The sequence below is a fragment of the Mobula hypostoma genome, chromosome 13 (genome assembly GCF_963921235.1).
Source record: "Mobula hypostoma chromosome 13, sMobHyp1.1, whole genome shotgun sequence".
NCBI lineage: Eukaryota > Metazoa > Chordata > Chondrichthyes > Myliobatiformes > Myliobatidae > Mobula > Mobula hypostoma.
In genome coordinates, this window is record NC_086109.1 from 27,901,629 (window position 1) to 27,921,855 (window position 20,227).

Genomic DNA, 20,227 nt, shown 5'->3' on the forward strand with positions numbered 1-20,227 from the left:
TACCCTTCCGACCCATGTTATTGGCACTGATGTGAACATTAATCTCTGGCTTCTGGGATATTTCTCCCAGAAGAGTTGAACAAGAATTGGGTTTTCAAAGGAAGTTAAACCCCATTATTATACTGCAATATAGATTTTAAAACCCACTGGACGTAAAGTTCAAAGTGGAGAAATTCATGACTTTTGCTTTTGACTTAGGAAAGGCTTAGTAGACAAATCACCATACCGATGAGCAGCAAAGAAGAATCAAGTACGGAGAAAAGCAGAAATCAGGGGTTTAAGGTATACTACTGGCACGGCTCTTAATGGCAAGGACACGTCGAGGCAAACAAGGAGTTAGGCCTGCAACATAATTCCACAGCTTCACCCGGCAATCGCTGTAGCAGAAAGGAAAGAGAAAAAGAGAGACAGGGGTATAATACAAGTCTAAAAGATATAAGGAAGAAGGAGACCCAAGGAACAGTTGATGTATAACACAGGAATTATCTCCTTTTTAATCATCCTATTATTGAATGAATACAGATGCTATTTAAGGGAGCTTTGTTGTGGCAAGTCATCTCCTCCTACCCTGACAATAAAAGTACTTAATGGTCTTAAGCCACAATAAGACTCAAGTAGATCAACATAAAATACTTTCCAACAAACCGAAGCAACATTTACAAATGTGCATTTACAAGCCCACAGCCAACCCTATAGCCTAATCTTTTAATCTCGTCTTTAGCTACAAGGGTTTCAAAAGAGAAGATTGGTTGTTCTAGCAAAACACTAAAACATGTCAATTTATGATAACTGTTCATGGTGTAACCCAATAAGAGATTCTTAAACTCTTCTTACTTCTAATGATTGTTGAAGAGGACTTTGGGATAGCACAAAACAGTGCTGTGAGCAACATCTAGTCAATATTCATGAAAGCAAGGATAGCTGGCATATCTGCTTGATCCCGTGGGACTGCCAGATTTACCTGATCTAACTGTACACATGTTTGTGACTCCCAAGCAAAGTTGGAATTCTTACAACATTGGCACAGATGGTGGTCTCTCTCAGTACAATTACACTCTACTGATTCCAACATGGGAATGCACTTTGGCTGGGAAATCTCTCTGCTCTAATCTGTTCATTGGTACAAACCCAATGGCCCACTCATTTTGTTTGGAAGGAATTTCTGTGTCCGTAGGTTACAAGGAAATTTGACTTTCGTAATGAAATCTAGTCAGTCTAAATGAGTGGATCTGATGTAGTTTAACACCTCAAAGTTAAAATGAGATTTAAAAGCTGAAGGAATTACTGCTTCAATCTTAACAAGCCAGAAATCCAAAATCAATAAGTTTAATTCAATAAAATTGAATCGTAACAGGTTAAAAAAAGGATTAATTTCTAGATATAATTTTAAAATATACTACAAATGATTGGAAAACTATCCTGAACTGAGCATTTGCTCACATTCTGATGATACTTTCCCTAACCAAAAAAAAACAAATGTGTCCTTTCCTGGCAAAAAGGAACTTCAATTGACTCTTGTAAATTACCTAAAGATTAACGCCATACCTGGAAGCAGTGAAAATCCTGCTGGAGTTTGTGCAGATGGCGTTAATGGGATTGTCGTGGCCTCTGATCTCTCCCAGTGGTGTAAAGTTGTCTATGTTCCAGACTTTAAGCATTCCCCCTCGGCAACCACTCAGCAACAGATCGCGGCCGGGTACGAACGCCAGAGCACATACCCAATCTTTGTGTGCATTAGGAATTTGCTACATAAAATAAAAATATGAATATTATGTGGAAATATAGTGAAGCATTATCCATTATCATCACAATTTCTTGAGAAGTACTTACTTTAAATAGACTTTTGACCATTTATTGTTCAATTCATAACAATGCTATTTGTAATTAATATACTTTAATGGAAATCAAGCTTGTATTTTAAAAAACAGCACAAGTCTTGATGTAAACAAAATGGTAGTTTTTGTGATGGGGACATGTTTTGCTGTGTTTGTCTCCAATAGACATCTCACTGGTAGCCTTCAAAATATCTGTCCAGAAAATGCATCCACATAGGAATAAACCACTCATCCTTGTGAGCCTATTAATCACGGAGGGAAAACTATGTGAATTATTTACTTTTTCCAATCAGTATTATATGGTAGAAATGATTGAAAGCTCTCAATAGATGCAGGTACTACTACTGACAAAAAAATCAAGATGAGTTAGTTCAACAGCAAATGTGAGCAAATGAAAATCAAGTCATGAAGATGCTTTGCCTAGCTATAATTAACAAAAACATTTTTAAAATTATTTTTATAAAAAGACAAAATTGATTATAAAGCTATTCTGATGGCTTCTGTTCATCTGCATACCTGTATTAGTTCTTGTCCTTCCAAGTCCCATTTTTTAATTCCATTGTCTCTAGATCCACTAAATAGAATATTCCCATGGATTCCCAGGGATTCAATTCCATCATAGTGTGGAGGCTCAAAGTTGTGTGTGGGACTAACATTTCCCAGAGTACTTTCAGCAATTTCAAACTTCTGTAGAGCAAATAAATAGTTGTTAATATGTGAAAATCTAAACATAGTCTGAGGTAATTTTTTTAAAAAAGTTTATGCAAACAAAACTATGAAAGTATATCAGAGTAGAAATTCTTCAGTTTGTGCTATCAAGTCCTAAGGAGTGTGCAGAGGAAAACAGAAGTGTACCACTACAATTTGAAACAGAATCACATGGCACAGTTATCTTGCTCACATGACACCCAGGTGGTGTTTTATGCAACTGAACTGACAAATTCCAGTCTTTCGGTCTGGCAAATCCCATTAACGTTGCATGCAAGACTTTCTGTGAACTTCCGGGGCAATAATATCCACAGTGAAGATGGCTGGGAGATCATGGCAGGAAGCGCACATCAGGTTCACAGCTGGGCAGCATCAAGAACAATTTCGGAAACACCTTGCGTCTTCTGTGTTTCTCCAGATTCCAGCAACAGCAGTCTCTTGTAGAAGATAAGGCATTCTTCCCCAGTCTGGCTCCTTCGTGATTCCAGCACACCAATGCACCTTACTCTTATGTCCCTCTTTATTTCAGGGACAGTTAGGGATAGGTAGCATTCTGTTCATGTTCAAACTTCAAAGTAAACTTATTATCACAGTATACATGTTCATATACTACCCTGAGATTCATTTTCTTGGAAGCATTTACAGGAAAAAAAAGAAATACAATAGAAATTCATGAAAAAGTATAAATAATGTATGACAAACAACCATTGTGCAAATACTGTGTACAAGAGTTGTAAAGAATCCTTGAAAAAGAGTCTGTAGTTTATAGAATCCACTCAGATTCGTGGTAATTGAAGTTATCCACACTGGTCTGCAGTCTGATGGTTGCTGGGTTATAACTATTCCTTAACCTGGTGGTGTGGGATGCAAGGCTCCTGTAGCTGCTTCCCAGTGGTAGTAGTGAGAAGAGGATGTGACCTGGATGGTGAGGATGGCTTTGTTGTGGTACTGCTCCATGTAAATGCACTCAATAGTGGAGAAGACTTTGCCTGTGATAGACTGGGCGATATCCATCACTTTCTGTAGCCTTTTACATTCCTGGACATTGGTGTTTCCATAGCAGGCCATGATGCAACCAGATAGGATACTCTCCACTGTACATCTATAGAAGTTTGTCAAAGTCTGTGGTGACATGTCAAATCTATGCAAACTTCTACAGTAGAGGTGCTGTCATGTTTTCTTTATGATATTGTGCTGTTGTGTTTTGTACTGGTCTAAACATCATGAAGGATTGCTTTAGGAAACTGGCAGAAATAGAGGAAAAGTTGAATTTTGTATAAAAGATTATTACCTTCACATAATGATCTTTGGATCCAGTGATGACCAAGTCGTGTTTTGTCGCCGTGCTCTCCACAGTGAGGCACATTACAGGACCAATGTGACCCATCAGTTTTCCAACAGGCTGAATTCTATAAGGGTCAGATAGACAGAAATTAATACTTGCCTTAGAATGTACAGTGCATGAAAGAAAATGGTTCCTTCTACCCAAAGAAAATGCAGTTTTTAAAGAACCCCAGCTGATACCACATCAAGGCCAAAGTAAAAATTTCTTTCTTAAAAATAAGCCAAATCCATTGAGATTATGACATTATTACGTTTATTTCTTAGATAATGCCCGCATAGGCAAGGATGGCATTTACTGACCATCCCAAGCTGTCCCTAAAAATCTGCTGAACCAGCTTCTTTAGTAGTAACTGAGCACTTAATAAGGTTCTCCCATTCGGCCAAAGTTGTGATAAATAGATTAGAAAGAACAATAATGTCCATGGTGAGGCTTGGGAAAGCACCTGTGCATACAGTATATGCATTTGATTGCACTTGCTGCCTGTGCCTTTTCAGGCGGTGAAAACTGAAGACTTTAGAAGTACTGCAAAGAAGCCTTTGCATATTGCTGCCACATTTGTAGTTTTTTTTTTGCTATCACTGCTTCCCCTATTTAGCAAGTTGGTCGAATGCTATTGCACTACTCAAGTACCTTGGAGGTAGTGTAATAGCTATGGAAAGTCAGGAGGGGAGTATGGCATAAAATTTAAAAGAACATAACCTATCTCATAATGAATACTCTACAACCCTAACCCTAAAGAAAACTTATTCAATAATAAAGAACCAAGTACATCAGCTGCATAGTTTTTAAGATTTATCAAGCCAATTAAAAATGCTGAATGAAAGTTAAACTTATTTCCATGAAAACTAAAGTAGTATGCTCAGGGAAAGTGCCTTACTTCTTCAGGTCCCAGATCCGAACAGAGTTGCCAGTTGCAGCATAGAGGAGTGTGCCAGTGGGATTCAGGGCAATCTGATTTATCTGATGCTCGCCTTGTGCAATACTCACAGTGCGGCTGGCTGTACTGGCGCAAGCATCACCTGAAATTACCTGACCAGAGGAACTGTTCACAGAGAAAAAAAAACCTTCGGTTACTATTCCTCAGACTGCTACATATTACTATGACACATCTTGTTTTATACAGCCTTATGGATATCAAGAAGTGACTTGCTTCCTGCAGAATGATCACCAATATCCCATGTGTCAGTGTTTCATGAGCTGTTGATAATTGATTCCATTAGCTTCAGGTCATGGAATTGAAGAGCCAAGCTTCATAATTGCAAAAGGCATGTGCAGATGCAAGGTTAGCACAAGACAAGGGAAAGTGTGGGAAATAGGTTGGATCTAGCCTAATAAGCATTTTGATTGTTGTCTTTTGATGTGCTATTATAGAGGAAAATTTGGGGATCTATCATGTTTTGTTTGTTTCTCCCCAAGGGACCCAGGAAGCTAACCAGCCAACACTGTGGCCACAGAAATCTAATGGACTGTCATTTTTGTCATAAAACTCAATAATACATACAAACGTTTGTAGATATTCAACTTACGTGAAAACTTTCTGTGATGGAGAACACTTGGTAAGCCCAATCCTTACACATGCCATTCACTCACACACATATTTTGCTGTTGTTGCACTGAGTGTATGCGCTTCATTGTCTTTCCTGATACATCCTCAGAATGGATCTTATACTGAGCTGATGTGCTCCGGTTGGCTTTATGGTGCCTTTCCTCCGATACATGGCAGAATATTCCTTTTCGTCAGTAATGGGGGATGTGTAAATGTGTATATGTTACAAACACGAGAAAATTGAAGATGCTAGAAATCCGAAGCAAGACACACACAAAATGCCAGAGGGACTCAGCAGGCCAGGCAGCATCTATGAAAAAAAAGTTGACGTTTCCAGTCGAGACTCTTCATCAGGACACCTGATGAAGGGCCTTTTCCATAGATGCTGCCGGACCTGCTGAGTTCCTCCAGCATTTTGTATGTGTATATGTTGTTTGTATACTGTATTTAAGGTAGATACTTCTGATTATTTTGCAGCAAGATAGCAACTACATTGTGGAGTCCATCATATTCTAATTCATGTGTAGTTGTGCTAACTTTGTGGATAATTTAAGATGGTGTGTCCTTGTGTCTAATAAATTGGGCTTTTCACTTTCTGTAAGGGAGAGAGAGGGGCCCAGAAGTTTACACTGGACAAGAATATAAGCCTGGAGCTATTTTGCGTTTTCTGGTAGATATCGTCTTGAAAATGTTGCCAGTTTTTTCCCGCTATTTTCACTAATTTTTGTAAGTTCTACTTTTGATGTACCATTAAACCCCCCCTTGCACTAAAGTGCTAAGCAACCCCACGTATCTAACAAATTTTCTTGTGATCTTTCCACTTCAAACTGACAATGGGATTAAAAATTGAACACTTTTCATTAATTTGCTACATGTCACACCTGGAGAGTAATATGGCCCGGACGAAAGGAGCAAAAAACAAGCAGCTCATAGGATGGGGGAAGAGTCAGAACGAGCTTCTTGTTGGATTTGGAGTAGGCGAGAGGAGGGGAGCTGGAAGCCAGGAGCAGACGGGCAGTGATTTGGCCACCACTGCCGGCCCACCAACTGGAGAGTGTCGTGGTTAAGCGTCGAAACACCCGGTGAAGGTTAGGAACCACCTGATGACATCTGCTCCTGGCTGAAGGCTACGGTTACCTTATAAGGTAACTGGAGAATGCACCCTAACAGGTGTATGTAATAAGTAAATAAAATTCTGAACATTTGTCTCATATTTCAGTTGGATTTCAGTTAGAAACCAACAGCTTTTGATTTCCAATTGAAACCAATCTGAGATAAGACCATCTCCTTGGGTCAGATTGCACTGACAACTACCTTTCCGTGAGCAATTCTTTGGAACAACACCAACTAGTCAGAATTCATGAGTGGATTCTGCATTTCTGCAACTGTACACTTGGATGAGTGCAAATGGGTGCTTGATGATGTGGAATTGCTACACTGAATGGTTTGTTTCCATGCTGTATGACTCTATGACTCTCACCAATAGGTGAATATTCATTCACCTGCAGTCTTCAAACTCAGCACATTGTTACTTTAATGGATTTTTAAATGCATGTAATTGAGTGGTTCTGGGAGTCAACAGTAACAACAATAAATACCCCTCCATTTACCATACTAGTGAGCAACTCCAAAAATGCAACAAAGTTAAATTGACATGTCTTAGCCTTCAGAATTTAACATCATAAGCACAAAACACTCTGCAGATGCTGGGGTCAAAGCAACACGCACAACATGCTGGAAGAACTCAGCAGGTCGGGCAGCATCCGTGGAAACGAACAGTCAACATTTCGGGCCGAGACCCAACTTGTATTTGCATATAAAAATAAGATCTAACTTACCCATGATGAACGTTAAACTAACTTGTATGGAGTTCCTGCTTTTTTGATTCTTCTCTTAAATGGCAGTTTGACATGTATAATCTTCCAATGGAAAGAATATAATTCCTTGTCTCACTTTTCTTATAACTTTACTGGTGAGTCCAAAGTTTAGTTAGCCTCAACTGAATACATATGCAGCAAATGGATTTCTATTACAGTAGACCAAAGAATGGAGGAAAGCCTTACGTTAGTGTCCTGATGCACTTGGGAGTGTCTCGGATATCCCACACTTTGATGTACGATGTAGAGACGGTAAACACAAGACTGGAGTAACTACAGTACTTGACAGAGACAACGTTGTTCGGATGCCCTTTCAGGGTACTGATTTCCTGTCCAGTGGCCAAATTCCACACTTTGCATGTCCGATCTAATAACAGAGCATAAATCTCAGCAAGCCATACAAAATTTGGAAATCTAGAAGCAATACATTTTATTAATTCAATAAGATCTAAAGCAAATTTAAATATAATTTCTCTGTTTTTAAGTTGGAAATGAAACTCATTCCTCAAGGTAGAATATAGTTCCTTGAATTTTAAATGAGATAGGTATTTATGCATTGTTAAATTATTTTGTTTTGTCTCTTGCAAATAACTTAGACACAAATATTTTGTAGAATATCTCCTCTGTTTTAATATAAGCAGGCAGTGCTATCGATCACTCAACAGGTCACTTATCACATCACAATAGGGACATTTTACAGAAAACATCTATCTTCAATGATTGCAGCAATTATATTTAAAGTATTAAATTTTTCCACTTTGCCAATAATTATGTTTAAAAGTACATGGAAAATTCTGCTCATAATCAATTTTTGTTCATAACTGTGCCTTTTTAATCAGCTAAGGAAACACAGAATTTCACTCATTCTCTAAACCTTCACATTTATTGCTTTGACACACTGCTGGCATGACTTGATGTCCAGCAGCATGGTAACAAACATACAAATCTTCACAATTCATCGCACACTGGTTTCTCAATTTCAGCCAAGCTGTCTACAACAGGTCACAATGAACTGAAAATGAACACTAATCTGCATGGCTCACAGCTGGTTAACAGAGTGATCTTGGCACAGCTCTTGATCCATCATATATGGCATGACAGAGTAGAAAGCAAGAAACAGAGACAACATTGTTTTCATTTTATCTGCTAACCGCATGACTTGTCTAAGTGATAATGCAATTTCTCAACTGAAAGTAGCTAAAACTCGATGCCATGTTTACAATTGAATGTGAAAGTGTCCAAATATTTACAAACTGAATCAACATCCTAAGTATTTTCAATAACGTATCATAAAAATAAATTAACTGTGTTTTTTCCAATTTTCACTAATTTTACAAGAAACTTTCACACATGGCCTGTCTAATCAAGAGTCACAGCATTAATGAACTAATTTTAAAGAGAGATAATTCTTGGTGGATGAACCAATCAAGGTGATTTTATTGCAAACATCAGAAAATCTGCAGATGCTGGAAATCCAAGGCAACACACAAAAAATGTTGGAGAAATTCAGCACGTCAGGCAGCATCTATGGAAAAGAGTAAATAGTTAACATTTCGGGCGGGGACCCTTCATCAGGACTGGAAAGGAAGAGTAGAAGTCTGAGTAGGAAGGTGATTTTATGCTAGTTTGAAGTATCGATTGTGGTGCGGAAAAACAAATGTACTTCAAATCTGGAAAATGGAGTAACTTGGTAAGTTAGACAAACATTAAAAATTTATGTTCAGTTAAACGGATTGAACGCGTACAAGATAATGTAGGAAATAAGAGTCCAATAATCAGCGAGAGAGTTACAATGTGGTTTACTCATTCACATTGGAACAAAAATTTTAAATGGTCAAAAAAACTTAAGTATTTGTTATTAACAACATACATTGCTGCTTTCTGTGGGAGATGGGAGGAAAATTAAATATTTTTTCCTTCAAATTAGGATCAACAGCATTAACTAGGAGTTCCCAACCAATACCATTAAGCAAGGGGTCCATGGATTGACAACCCCTGTATTAAACAAACATGATACATAGAACATTTCCTCCTGAATTCCAGCATCGGAATGAGGTGTTCTCATCAGCAGAAATTTCTTTCACCTGAATTTCAGAAGGGAAACTGACTTATGTTAATGAGGACAATTCACTTTTACAATCCTGCTGTAACTTGTCGAGCAATTTGTCGGATTTACTGTTGATCTGTCAATTTACTGAGATAACCCAGGTTCGTCTTAAATTGGTTCCTTCTACACAGCAGACAATGAAGCTTATTATTCAATGTAAACTAATGGGTCTCATTGCAGATCTAAAAAGTAACTTTTAATATCAGTCTTTGTTTTCCCCTCTCTCCATCAAATGGTACCTTTTGAGCCGGTGAATAGCAGGTCATCAGTTGCATCCAGACACAGCACAGGTTTAGAGTGCCCTTCAGCAACTGAAATGCATTGGAGTGGGGCAGTCCTGGCACTCTTGGCACCACCAACTGGATTAATAACACCCCTGAAGAAAGAACAGATAATGGGTCAATAAACTCTTTTGATCTTGAGTGTTCTTCTCAAGGCAGTGAATAATTTATTTGGAATAGCTTATATTGTATATTAAAAGCAACTCTCGTGTTACTTCCACCTTCTAATATGAATATGTATCACTTAATCAATTACCAATATTCTACTAAAGAGTGACTTACAACATTTAATGGAAATTGGTACAAAATACAGACCATTTATCACGAGTAAATGGTGATACATTTCCATGCACTAGATACATAACAATTAAATATGCATTTTGTATTAAAATATTGTAAAAGAAAATATTGGATTTTCTAAAAAGCAAACACTTTTGCCAGATGATAAAAATCATGCAACACCAAACCACTTTCATGCAATATCATCAATTTCCATTAATACAGCAGTTTGATAACCAAACCAAAGTATTGTACCAATAATGAAGGTTCACTCAGGCACTGAGCAGCTTTCACATGATGTCAATGAATATTGTTAATTTATGGACAGTTAGATTACACTATATCCCCCAAACCCTCGAGATCTCCACCAGAAAGTCAGACAAAAACATCAAGGTTATACAGTGCAGTGAGACCAGGATGCCATTCAGATTGGAGTTGGGAAGTAATCAATTACATTTGTACCACACAGATTTCACACATTGTTGATCTCCAACAAGAGAATGCTTGCTTTAGATTTGATATCATTAACACCAACATTCTAGGAACTACTACTGGACAGAAACTCAATTAGACACCTAACAAAGGATAGATATTCTGTCACGAATGACATATGTCTTGATTGTTAAAAGGCTCCAACTACATAATTCAGGAGTGTGATAGAATATTGTCCACTTGTTTGGACCGAGACAGCTTCAGCAATAGTTTAACACTTCAATAAGGTATATTTCAAATCAATCTGCTTTAGTTCCATCTACCCTCAAATGTTGACTTCTAAGCTCCCTTGTTTTGTGCCTGCACTGTCTGCTACCTTAACGGTATTGTTCAGTTTAGTCAATTACCCATCTCAAAACCACAGACCTCAATTATCCAGAATTAGGGTTTCCCAACCTTTTTAATGCCATGGACCAATACCATTAAGCAATGGTTCTGTGAACCCCAGTTTGGGAACTCCTGGTCTAGAAGGATAAGGGATACCAAAGAATACCACTTCCAGCATCCCAGACAAATAAAAGACAATCAAGACTCTGACATGACACTTAGGTAAAAGTTTTTTTAAACTTTCATTGTTTTAGAGATAAAAATCCCATGATAATAAATCATTGTGAGGTATAAATAATGTGAAATGAAGGAATTTTTTTGTTGTAATTATTTAAGTGCACTATTAAACAATTATATACTGAACAGCTGAGGAAAACTGCTGATTTTGTGAGACACTTCTGTGAATGGGAAGGGATGCTGCACCCAAGAGGCTTGCCTTGGTTAGCCCAGGATACACAGCTCTTTATCAGAAGAACTTCCTTTTAACTAGAAAATAATTATTTGTGCGTACAGTGAATATAAAATAGTTAATCAAGGTGAACAAATCAACCACTCAGAATTTTTAAAAACAGCTTATTTTAAATGACATTCAGCATTTTAATGTGCAGCCTGTTGCTTTTGCATGATTTGTTTATATGGAAGCTGCTTCAAAATATGATATTTGATTCAATACATAAAATAAGTAGATCTATACATTATTTGAACTACAGCATTAGCTTTTAAATCCTTACCTCCATTTTGACCTTGAAATTTTGTCATTAACCTGATATGTAAATCCCCACAAAACCAAAACTTTATTTCATTACCCGGTTATTCAAACCTTTTCCCCAGAACATGACATTCTACTGTTCATACAGATTAATCCAGTGAGAAGTTACCAACACCAAGTGATCCGACATGAAATAGAACTACTGGTTTGCCTGGATGCATGTGTAAATCAAATGTGTAGAAGTACTGACTCAGACAATGAAAACTGCATGCAAATAAACCCAATTTAAAAAAAAGACAGAGAAATTAAACCACCTTTACGTTAAAGTGCTCCATTAAAAATTAGAAACTAATCAGCAACCAACCCACTAACATGAGGAACTGTGTTGGTTTTGGTGTGAGATGCAGTGCCGGGCAAAGAGAACACAAACTGTACCAGACAATCACATGCAAACAGCAAAGCAATCAGCTGCATGGCGCAGTCAGACCAGAAGCAGAGGCCTGCATAATGCAAGAGGTGACAAAAGAAACTTGTACCTGGGAACCTCCGAGAGAGAGGAGTCACTGTCATCAGACCTACAAACAAAACAGCAGCAGGATTATGGGGAAGAAAGATGGAAGAGCTCTAGCATGTCGGACTGTTGAATAGAATCACTGATGAGAACACGCAAGAGCAAAAGAGGGTAGGCCAAGTTAAGCAGTACTGAGCACCACAAAAAGAGAGCAATTCATAAGAGAGGTAACATTAAGGTTAGTTTTTTGTTGGTATGATCCTTTTCCTCAAATTTAACAATTACATGACCTCCTGGACAAGCCATATAATACTAAGAGATGTTATATCACTTCAACTTCATAGGTTTGGATCATGTTTTTGATATTATTGACAGATATTTATTGGTTGTAAGAGTATGTAACCCATTTAGTTCAAATAAATTAAGGTATCCATTCATTTACTGTAGAAATAAAATTGAATTCCAAAAAGCTACATTAATTTACCACTGCTATTTTTGTTTTGAACGTGTTGAATAGGAAGATAGCTCAAATAGTGAGATGGTGGTGCCATCAATCAATATGCAATGCACCTTCAAATGAGTCCACAGAGTTCATTTTCCCTTTGCAAGCATGACTGAATGCTTTACAAATGAGCAGTATATACTGTAGCTGTAACAACCAGTTGTTATGTTGATAAAGGTGCATTCAAACAAAAATACATTGATAGCTGAATAATGAGAAATACTATGCATTTAAATTCTGCCCTATTAGACCATAAAACCATAGGGCATAGGAGCAGAATTAGGCCATTTGGTCCACTGATTTTGCTCTGCTATTTGCTCAATGGCTGATTTATTTTTTCTTTCATTCTCCTGCCTTCTCCACCTAATCTTTGGTACCCTTAATAATTACAAACCTATTAACCTCTGCTCTGAATATACCCAACAACTTTCTAATGCAGAATTTGTTTTGAAAATATTCACACTGATATAGCAAATTTGATTCTACTCACTCAGCAACCTAATGTATTCAGCTGAAGAACACTGATTTGATTCTTGCTTATAACAAATTCTGAGGGAGTTTTATCTGTGAGCTGTCCAGTCTGCCTCTAAATTTTAATTGAAATGCACTTCCAATGCAGAACAAAGAAACTACTCCAGCATCAATGCTGAATGGACAGAAGCTCTTTTATACAGAGTGCATTCAATTAACATATCACTTTGGGAGGCTGGTAGTAAAAAAAAGGAAATAATATCAGTCCTCATTTAACTGGGATTTTAAGCTCACCAACAGACTGGTATGTCCATAGGGAAATGATAGTAACTCAAAAAATATTTCACCAATGCACACAAAATGCTGGAGCAATTCAGCAGGTCAGGCGGCATCTACGGGAAAGAATAAACAGCCCACATTTCGGATAGAGACCCATCTTGAGGACTGGAAAGGAAGGGGGAAGATGCCAGAATAAAACGGTATGGGGTGGGGAAAGAGGCTAGCTTGAAGGTGACAGATGAAACCACATGGGTGGGAAAGGTCAAGAGCTAAAGAAGAAAGAGAGTGGCCCATAGGAGAAAGGGAAGGAGGAGGGACCTGGGGGAAGTAAAGGGCAGGTGAGAAGAAGTAAAAGTGCAGAATGGACGGTGGGGGGTGGGGGGGTGGAATTATGTTCTCCGGAAGAAGAGATAGATACTCATACCATCAGATTGGAGGGCAACCAAATGGAACACGAGGTGTTGCTCTTCCACCCTGAGGGTGGCCTCACCTTGGCACAAGAGAAGGCCACTGATCAACATGTCAGAACAGAATGGGAACTGGAATCTGAATTGAAATGTTTGGCCACCGAGAAGTTCTGCTTATGGCAGATGGTGTTTAGGCACTTGACGAAGTGGTCCCCCAGTTTACGACGGGTCTCACCAATGTAGAGCAGGCCGCATTGGGAGCACTGGACACAAACGACAACCCCAGCAGATCTTCAGGTGAAGACCTGGAAGGACTGTTTGGGGCCCTGAATGGAGGTGAGGGAGGAAGTGTATGGGCAGGTGTAGCACTTCAGCCGCTTGCAGGGATAAGTGTCAGGAGGGAGATTAGTGGGGAGGGATGAATGGGCAAGGGAATCGCAGAGGGAGTGATCCCTGTGGAAAGCGAGGGTGGGGGGTGAAGGTAAAGATATGTTATGTGGTGGGATCCCTTTGGAGATGGCGGAAGTTTTGGAGGATAATGTGTTGGATGCAGAGGTTGCTGGGGTGGTAAGTAATGGCAAGGGGAACTCTATCACTGTTAGTGTGGTGGGAAGATGTGGTGAGCACGAATGTACAGGAGAAGGAGGCGATGCGGGTGAGGACAGCACTGTTCTTTAAAGGAGGAGGACATTTCTGGAATGGAAAGCTGCATCCTGGAAACAGATGTGATGGAGGTAGAGAAACTGAGAAAAGGATTATTTCTTGGTTAAATATTAATGCTTATTTGGGTTGAAAGTTTTATGATCTTACAAAATAACGTTTTCTTCACCAGAGGGAGAGTTCTGAGGAGTTCATGCTGTTCCCTGCTCTGTAAGCATTCAAGTACAATGTACCAGCCATTTCAAACTCAAATGCAGTCCTATGTCAGCCTTTTTGTGTTGAGAGTTGACAAACTATAATCTGCTCGATACAAATGCTGCTGATATAGCAAAATCAATTGGGAAATTACAGCATTTAATGTCATAACCTCATCATTATTCTTCTAATAATTACCAAATAATCTATTTATTTATTGAGACATAGTGAGGAGTAAGTCCTCCTAGCCCTTTAAACCATGCTGCCCAACAACCCCTGATTTAACCCCAGCCTAATCATGGGACAATTTACTATGACCAATTAAACTACTGAAGCTATCTTGAACATATAGAAGCAAAGTGCCTTTGTAGTTTATATGTCATGAAGCTAGATGCTAATCTAAGCAACAAGGGTGAAATTACTGAGATTGAGTGAAAAGAGCAAAAGCTTGATTCTAGTCCTAAAACTTGTTTGCAACTTTTAATGTTAACGATGTAAAAACAGAGTTTCTCTGGATATTTTTATTTAGTTGTCTACCCTGTTCAGGAGGCACATAATACACTCTGCTATGGCAATTCTCATGTAAAGGAGTTAACAATCATGGAAACAAAAACACCAAATGGATGGAATAAAGAATATTCAAATAAAATGTTACTTGGCATACCTACTGACAGCATGGTGACTGAGACAAGTAAAGACAGAGCCAACATTGCAGGGGAGAAAAGAACACAGAGTGACAAAATTAATGTTATTGTCATAGGCAAACATAGAGAACATCAACAAGGAACACGTGGAATGAATCTATTCCATTAACAGATTGGAAAGATAATGCAAAATTCATGGGTCTGGAAGACAAATGTAGAGCAATGACCACTTTTCTTCAATTATGCTCCCAGAGAGGACCTACAGAAATGAGATGTTAGAAGTACAACCATTGACTGTGGTCATTCGAATTTTATCTGGACGTCATTTTGGTCAAATAATCTTTAGGACATTTTATATAATAAAAACAAATCCCAAACCAAGCTTGAGTATGAAAAGATCATTGATCTGATATTCTTGTGGAACCACAGAAGCATTAATAAACAAAGGATTTTAAACTAAAGGGTAAAGAGTGTTGTTTGTCAGAACACTGGACAATAGTATCAGGTGTAGCTAGAGGGAATATACTCGCAGGCTCACTACTTAAAACATCATCTGAAATGAATGGGTAAAATGTGATGCTGATAGAGAAAGTTGTATTTTTATTTTCTTCATCAAATTTAAGTTATACTCAGTATAATTTAAGAACATAAAGGATAAAGACAATGTGACTTTACTGCTTTGGGTACAAAAAAAAGGACTGGTAACAGAAAATATTGGAAACACTGTATAGGTCAGACTGCATTCACTCAGGTAACACACACAAAATGCCTGAGGAACTCAGCAGGCCAGGCAGCACCAGGAAATCCTGATGAAGGATCTCGGCCCCAAATAGTGACTGTTTACTCTTTTCCATGGATGTTGCCTGACCTGTTCAGTTCCTCCAACATTTTGTGTACGTGTTGCTTGGATTTCTGCAGATTGCTCAGGTAATTGTTTTGCTCTTAAGAAAAGCAGTGATTACTATATATGTTACTCTAAAATGGTATTTGAATTTCGAATTGCCATCACTTTGCTGATATATTATGGTTGGGAGAAACTGCTGATCAGTTAAATGTTCTTTTTTCTGCTCACCTATGCAGATAACACAAAGATCAAAACACTTTCTAAACCACATATTTATTACTGATTAGATAATTTGTCACCAAAGCTGTTGGTGCAATCAATCTTTTAAGCCTATAGCAAATTTTCTGTTAATGTATTAGACATAGAGAGCAAGTTATATTTGCGTGAGCATACCTGCCAGAAGCATGGGGACAACCAGAAGTATCATTAGCATTCCTTCGGGTTCAACTGTCCTTAAGGAACAGAGCATAAATTTTCATTTTCTGTACTTGCTCACAGTTTAGTCCAGGACTAGTGAACCATTGGGGCTCATTGCTACGGATTCATTCTAGGTTTATTCTTCAATTTACTATTGGATCATTGAATAATTTAGAATGAAGAATCACCGGAAAATCTTTTTAAAAAAATAACAGGTGCATTATCCTGGATCAAGATTCTGATCTGAAACAATGGCTGGGTATCTCTCTCCAAAGATCTGCCTGACTTCATTTTTAAAAAATTATTCAAGAATAATGATCTCCGCCCTTTACCACTTTAAGAGTGTCACAATTTAAAATGGAATTAAATTCTGGGTTTCCTTCCTGAAAAAAAAAGCACCTCATCACATATTTTCTCTCTGAAATCAAGGAAATTTTCTGAAATGATTAGCTCTGCCTTTACTATATAAATGTATTAAGTTGGTATATGACAATATTATTGTAATAATATTACTGGAGCATCAGCATAAAAATATTTATATTATAAATTGCATTATTTATTTCTGAAAGGAACATTCCTATATTTGTTAACATTTCGACAGTAAAACTTAATAATTTACTATCATATTGTGATAGTGAAACCCAAACCATTTTCCCTTTATGACAAATCAATCCATGAAAATGGAAACGGACAGGGTAAATTTCTGGATTAGCTTGTTAATTTTCACAATAATTACAATTTTTAATAATTCATTATCAAAGTAAAGCCAGTATAAATACCTTCTACATGCACTTACTTGTCGTGTGCAGGATATGTCTGAAGCTGAGTATTGCTAAGTCGAGAGAACACATTCCTATCATTACGAGCGCGAGTAGGCGGGGAGGAAGGGGGAGTTACAGTAATATCAGAAGACCTCCAATCAGACCTGCGAGGATCAATGGATTTTTTCGGAATTTAGTATAAAAAATCACTGATATATATTAAATATTATTCCTTTTCTCAACATCATGTTATGAGCAGTAAATTATAAAATTTGTAAGGGAATACAAAGCCTTTAGCAGAAAAGCATAAATCAGCTGCTTTTTTGAGAAATTTATTAATTAATTACTATAACTATCAGTAACAAAATTGCAGAGATTTTCAAATTCTTAAATGCTAATTCGTAAAATGGAAACAACTCATAGTGATCTGAAATACAAGAGTGTTTCATTCCAATTCAAATTGATCCAAACTGGCTAAATTATGTGTTATGTTCCCATGCTTTCACTTGAAACTTTTTAAAGGCCCATCACACAATGGCTCAGATAATTATCGAAAAATATCTAATACACTAGCTTCGAATTTTATTCAACACCATCCCTGGCATACATTTTTACAATGCATTTACAGAACAAATGAAGCACATTTTGCATTCATCATGACTGCAGTGAAAATGCAGTCCAAATCTGACTAGAATAACTTACCTGACATAAAAGAACAATGAAAATCCCCAAATATATGGGGAGTGAATGATAAGTTCATGGCCTAAGGTAGAATGAGTCAATTTTAGAAAACTTAGCACATTTATTTTTCAACATAGTTCCCCCCCCCCACCCCCCTACATTTACACACTTAGTCCAGCGGTCATGGAGCATACAGATCCCTTCTTTGTAGAAGTCAGTGTCTTGGACCTCCAGAAAGTGGTCCACAGCAGGGGTGATTGATAAGTTCATGACCTAAGGTAGAAGGAGATGAGTTATACAGCTCTCGTTACATGCACATGCAGTTCAACTCTTTGAGTGATTATGCAGAAAGTTTGCAGTTAATAACTCATCTTCTTCTACCTTAGGCCATGAATTTATCAATCACCCCTGCTGCGGACCACTTTCTGGAAGTCCAAGACGCCGACTTCTACAAAGAAGGGATCCGTATGCTCCACGACCGCTGGACTAAGTGTGTAAATGTCGGAGGGGACTCTGTTGAAAAATAAATGTGCTAGGTTTTCTAAAGTTGACTCCTTCTACCTTAGGCCACGAACTTATCAATCACCCCTCATATATAGCTATTATAGCCAATCATAGCTTGTTCAATGACTTAACAATAAAAAAAACAAATGAACATGAATGGTCAATTCCATAAATTCTGCAGGTTTACACAGTATCTTCTGCTGCAGTTATTGAACAAACTAAATCTGCAGTGCAACTGCACCATTACACTTCAATAATCATTTGTAATAAGCATATACATTTAATTATTACACACATAGGCAATAAAATAAGAACATTTGTGCAGCTTATGAAATAGTGAGTATGTGTCATTAAGATTTAGTGAAGTAAAACAAAGGGCCAGTATTTTTATTAGTGACATGAGGTCTCAGGTTGTAATGAATATGATTAGAGTGTTTCTGACACTACAATATATGTGAAACAAGGCAAATGGTGTGAAACAGCCTGCAATTTCCATGGCTGATTCAGCCCTTGGGAGGCATAATGTGATCCAATTCTCCAACCATCTGTCTACTAATATTTCAAGATGCTGTTTAAAACCAGAAAAAAAATCAGAACAATCCCTGTCACAACATATGTAGGTTAAAATAGGGCATGTAACAGCTAATGTGAGATCTCAAAACAACTGTAAAATTTTATGTGGTAGCTATTTAAAATTGTAAGGTAATTTCTGATAAATATCCATTTCAAAGTGCATTAATAGCTTTCTGTTTATCCTTTGCACCCTATCATGCTCATTGCAAGATTCAAGATTGCTTAATGTCATTTCCAGTACACAAGTGTAAAGGAGAATGACACACAATCCAGTCAAAGTCACCATGATGTGTCCCGCACTCCACTTGCTCAGATAATGAGCATCAGCAAGGTCCTATGACAATGTGGAAGTTGTAGATTCCATGATATTAATCTCCTTCCACAAATGGGCTGGATTATTTGAACTACTCCTGTTCTCAGCTTCTAGGTCCTCCATCTCAACCAGTCTCAAGATTTCTCTTGGTTGTTCCTGGAAATGACCATCTATCTATCCAATTCCAGTTCCCGAACTGTAGTAGAGCCCATGACCCATATAAATCGTGAGACACAAGAGACTACAAATGCTAGAATCTGGAGCGACATACAAAATACTGAATGAACTCAATGCGTCAGGCAGCATCTATGGAGGAATATAGGCAGTGGACGTTTAGGAGGTGTTGCAGCCATACAGATCACTCAGATGATCTGATCAGATGATCAATGAATTGCAATGCACCAAGGGATGCATATTGAATAACAAATGATTGTTACCAACGTACAATATTCCAGATATGACTTAATGGCATATTTTAAAATGTATAAAATCTATTCATTTGCTTTAAGCCATATTCTCCCATTAACCACTATGCCCTTGAGATTTACAAATAACTCTAATTAATATAGTAGTGGATTTCTACAATTTTGTTGGTTTCTCTGCAATCTTTTGAAGTTCCTCCTGCAGCTATATTGCACATTTAGTATCAGTAATTTAAAGTGGATCTCTTCTACATAAGCTTGTATAAGTACCACAGCATTATATAGTGAAGTTTCAATAATTATTTATCCTTTACCTTACACAGAGGTAATCTATAATTTATCAAAATTTGGACTTTGTTAATATTAACCTGGATTTGTCAGCTGAGATCTGTACTTTCTCATACGATTTTCTCCTTGAGAGTGGTGATGTATCAGGCAGCTTCTTAGCAGATTGCCTGGGACTGTGGAGAGAAGAGATTATTAGATAGTTACCAATGGATACCTTATGACACAACTTTACACATGGAAAACTAGTGG

At 37.7% G+C, this 20,227-nt stretch overlaps 1 protein-coding gene across 3 annotated transcripts in view; it reads right to left on the reverse strand.

Moving 5' to 3' along the window:
• Positions 1-20,227, reverse strand: part of kif21b (kinesin family member 21B) — a 163,362-nt gene that overhangs the window by 12,913 nt on the left and 130,222 nt on the right. Inside the window, exons 26-35 of one of the 3 annotated variants that reach the window (XR_010020102.1) lie at positions 20,059-20,151; positions 17,233-17,361; positions 12,043-12,081; positions 9,658-9,794; positions 7,498-7,678; positions 4,766-4,930; positions 3,835-3,952; positions 2,352-2,522; positions 1,546-1,745; positions 227-377 (exon numbers count right to left, since the gene is read on the reverse strand). Coding sequence is in view for 1 of the 3 variants with exons in the window: in XM_063065499.1 (XP_062921569.1) it covers positions 1,546-1,745; positions 2,352-2,522; positions 3,835-3,952; positions 4,766-4,930; positions 7,498-7,678; positions 9,658-9,794; positions 12,043-12,081; positions 17,233-17,361; positions 20,059-20,151 (1,233 nt within the window). In the remaining 2 variants the exon portion in view is untranslated. The remainder of the gene's footprint in view (positions 1-226; positions 378-1,545; positions 1,746-2,351; positions 2,523-3,834; positions 3,953-4,765; positions 4,931-7,497; positions 7,679-9,657; positions 9,795-12,042; positions 12,082-17,232; positions 17,362-20,058; positions 20,152-20,227) is intronic. The other 2 variants (XR_010020103.1, XM_063065499.1) reach the window with 2 other exon arrangements.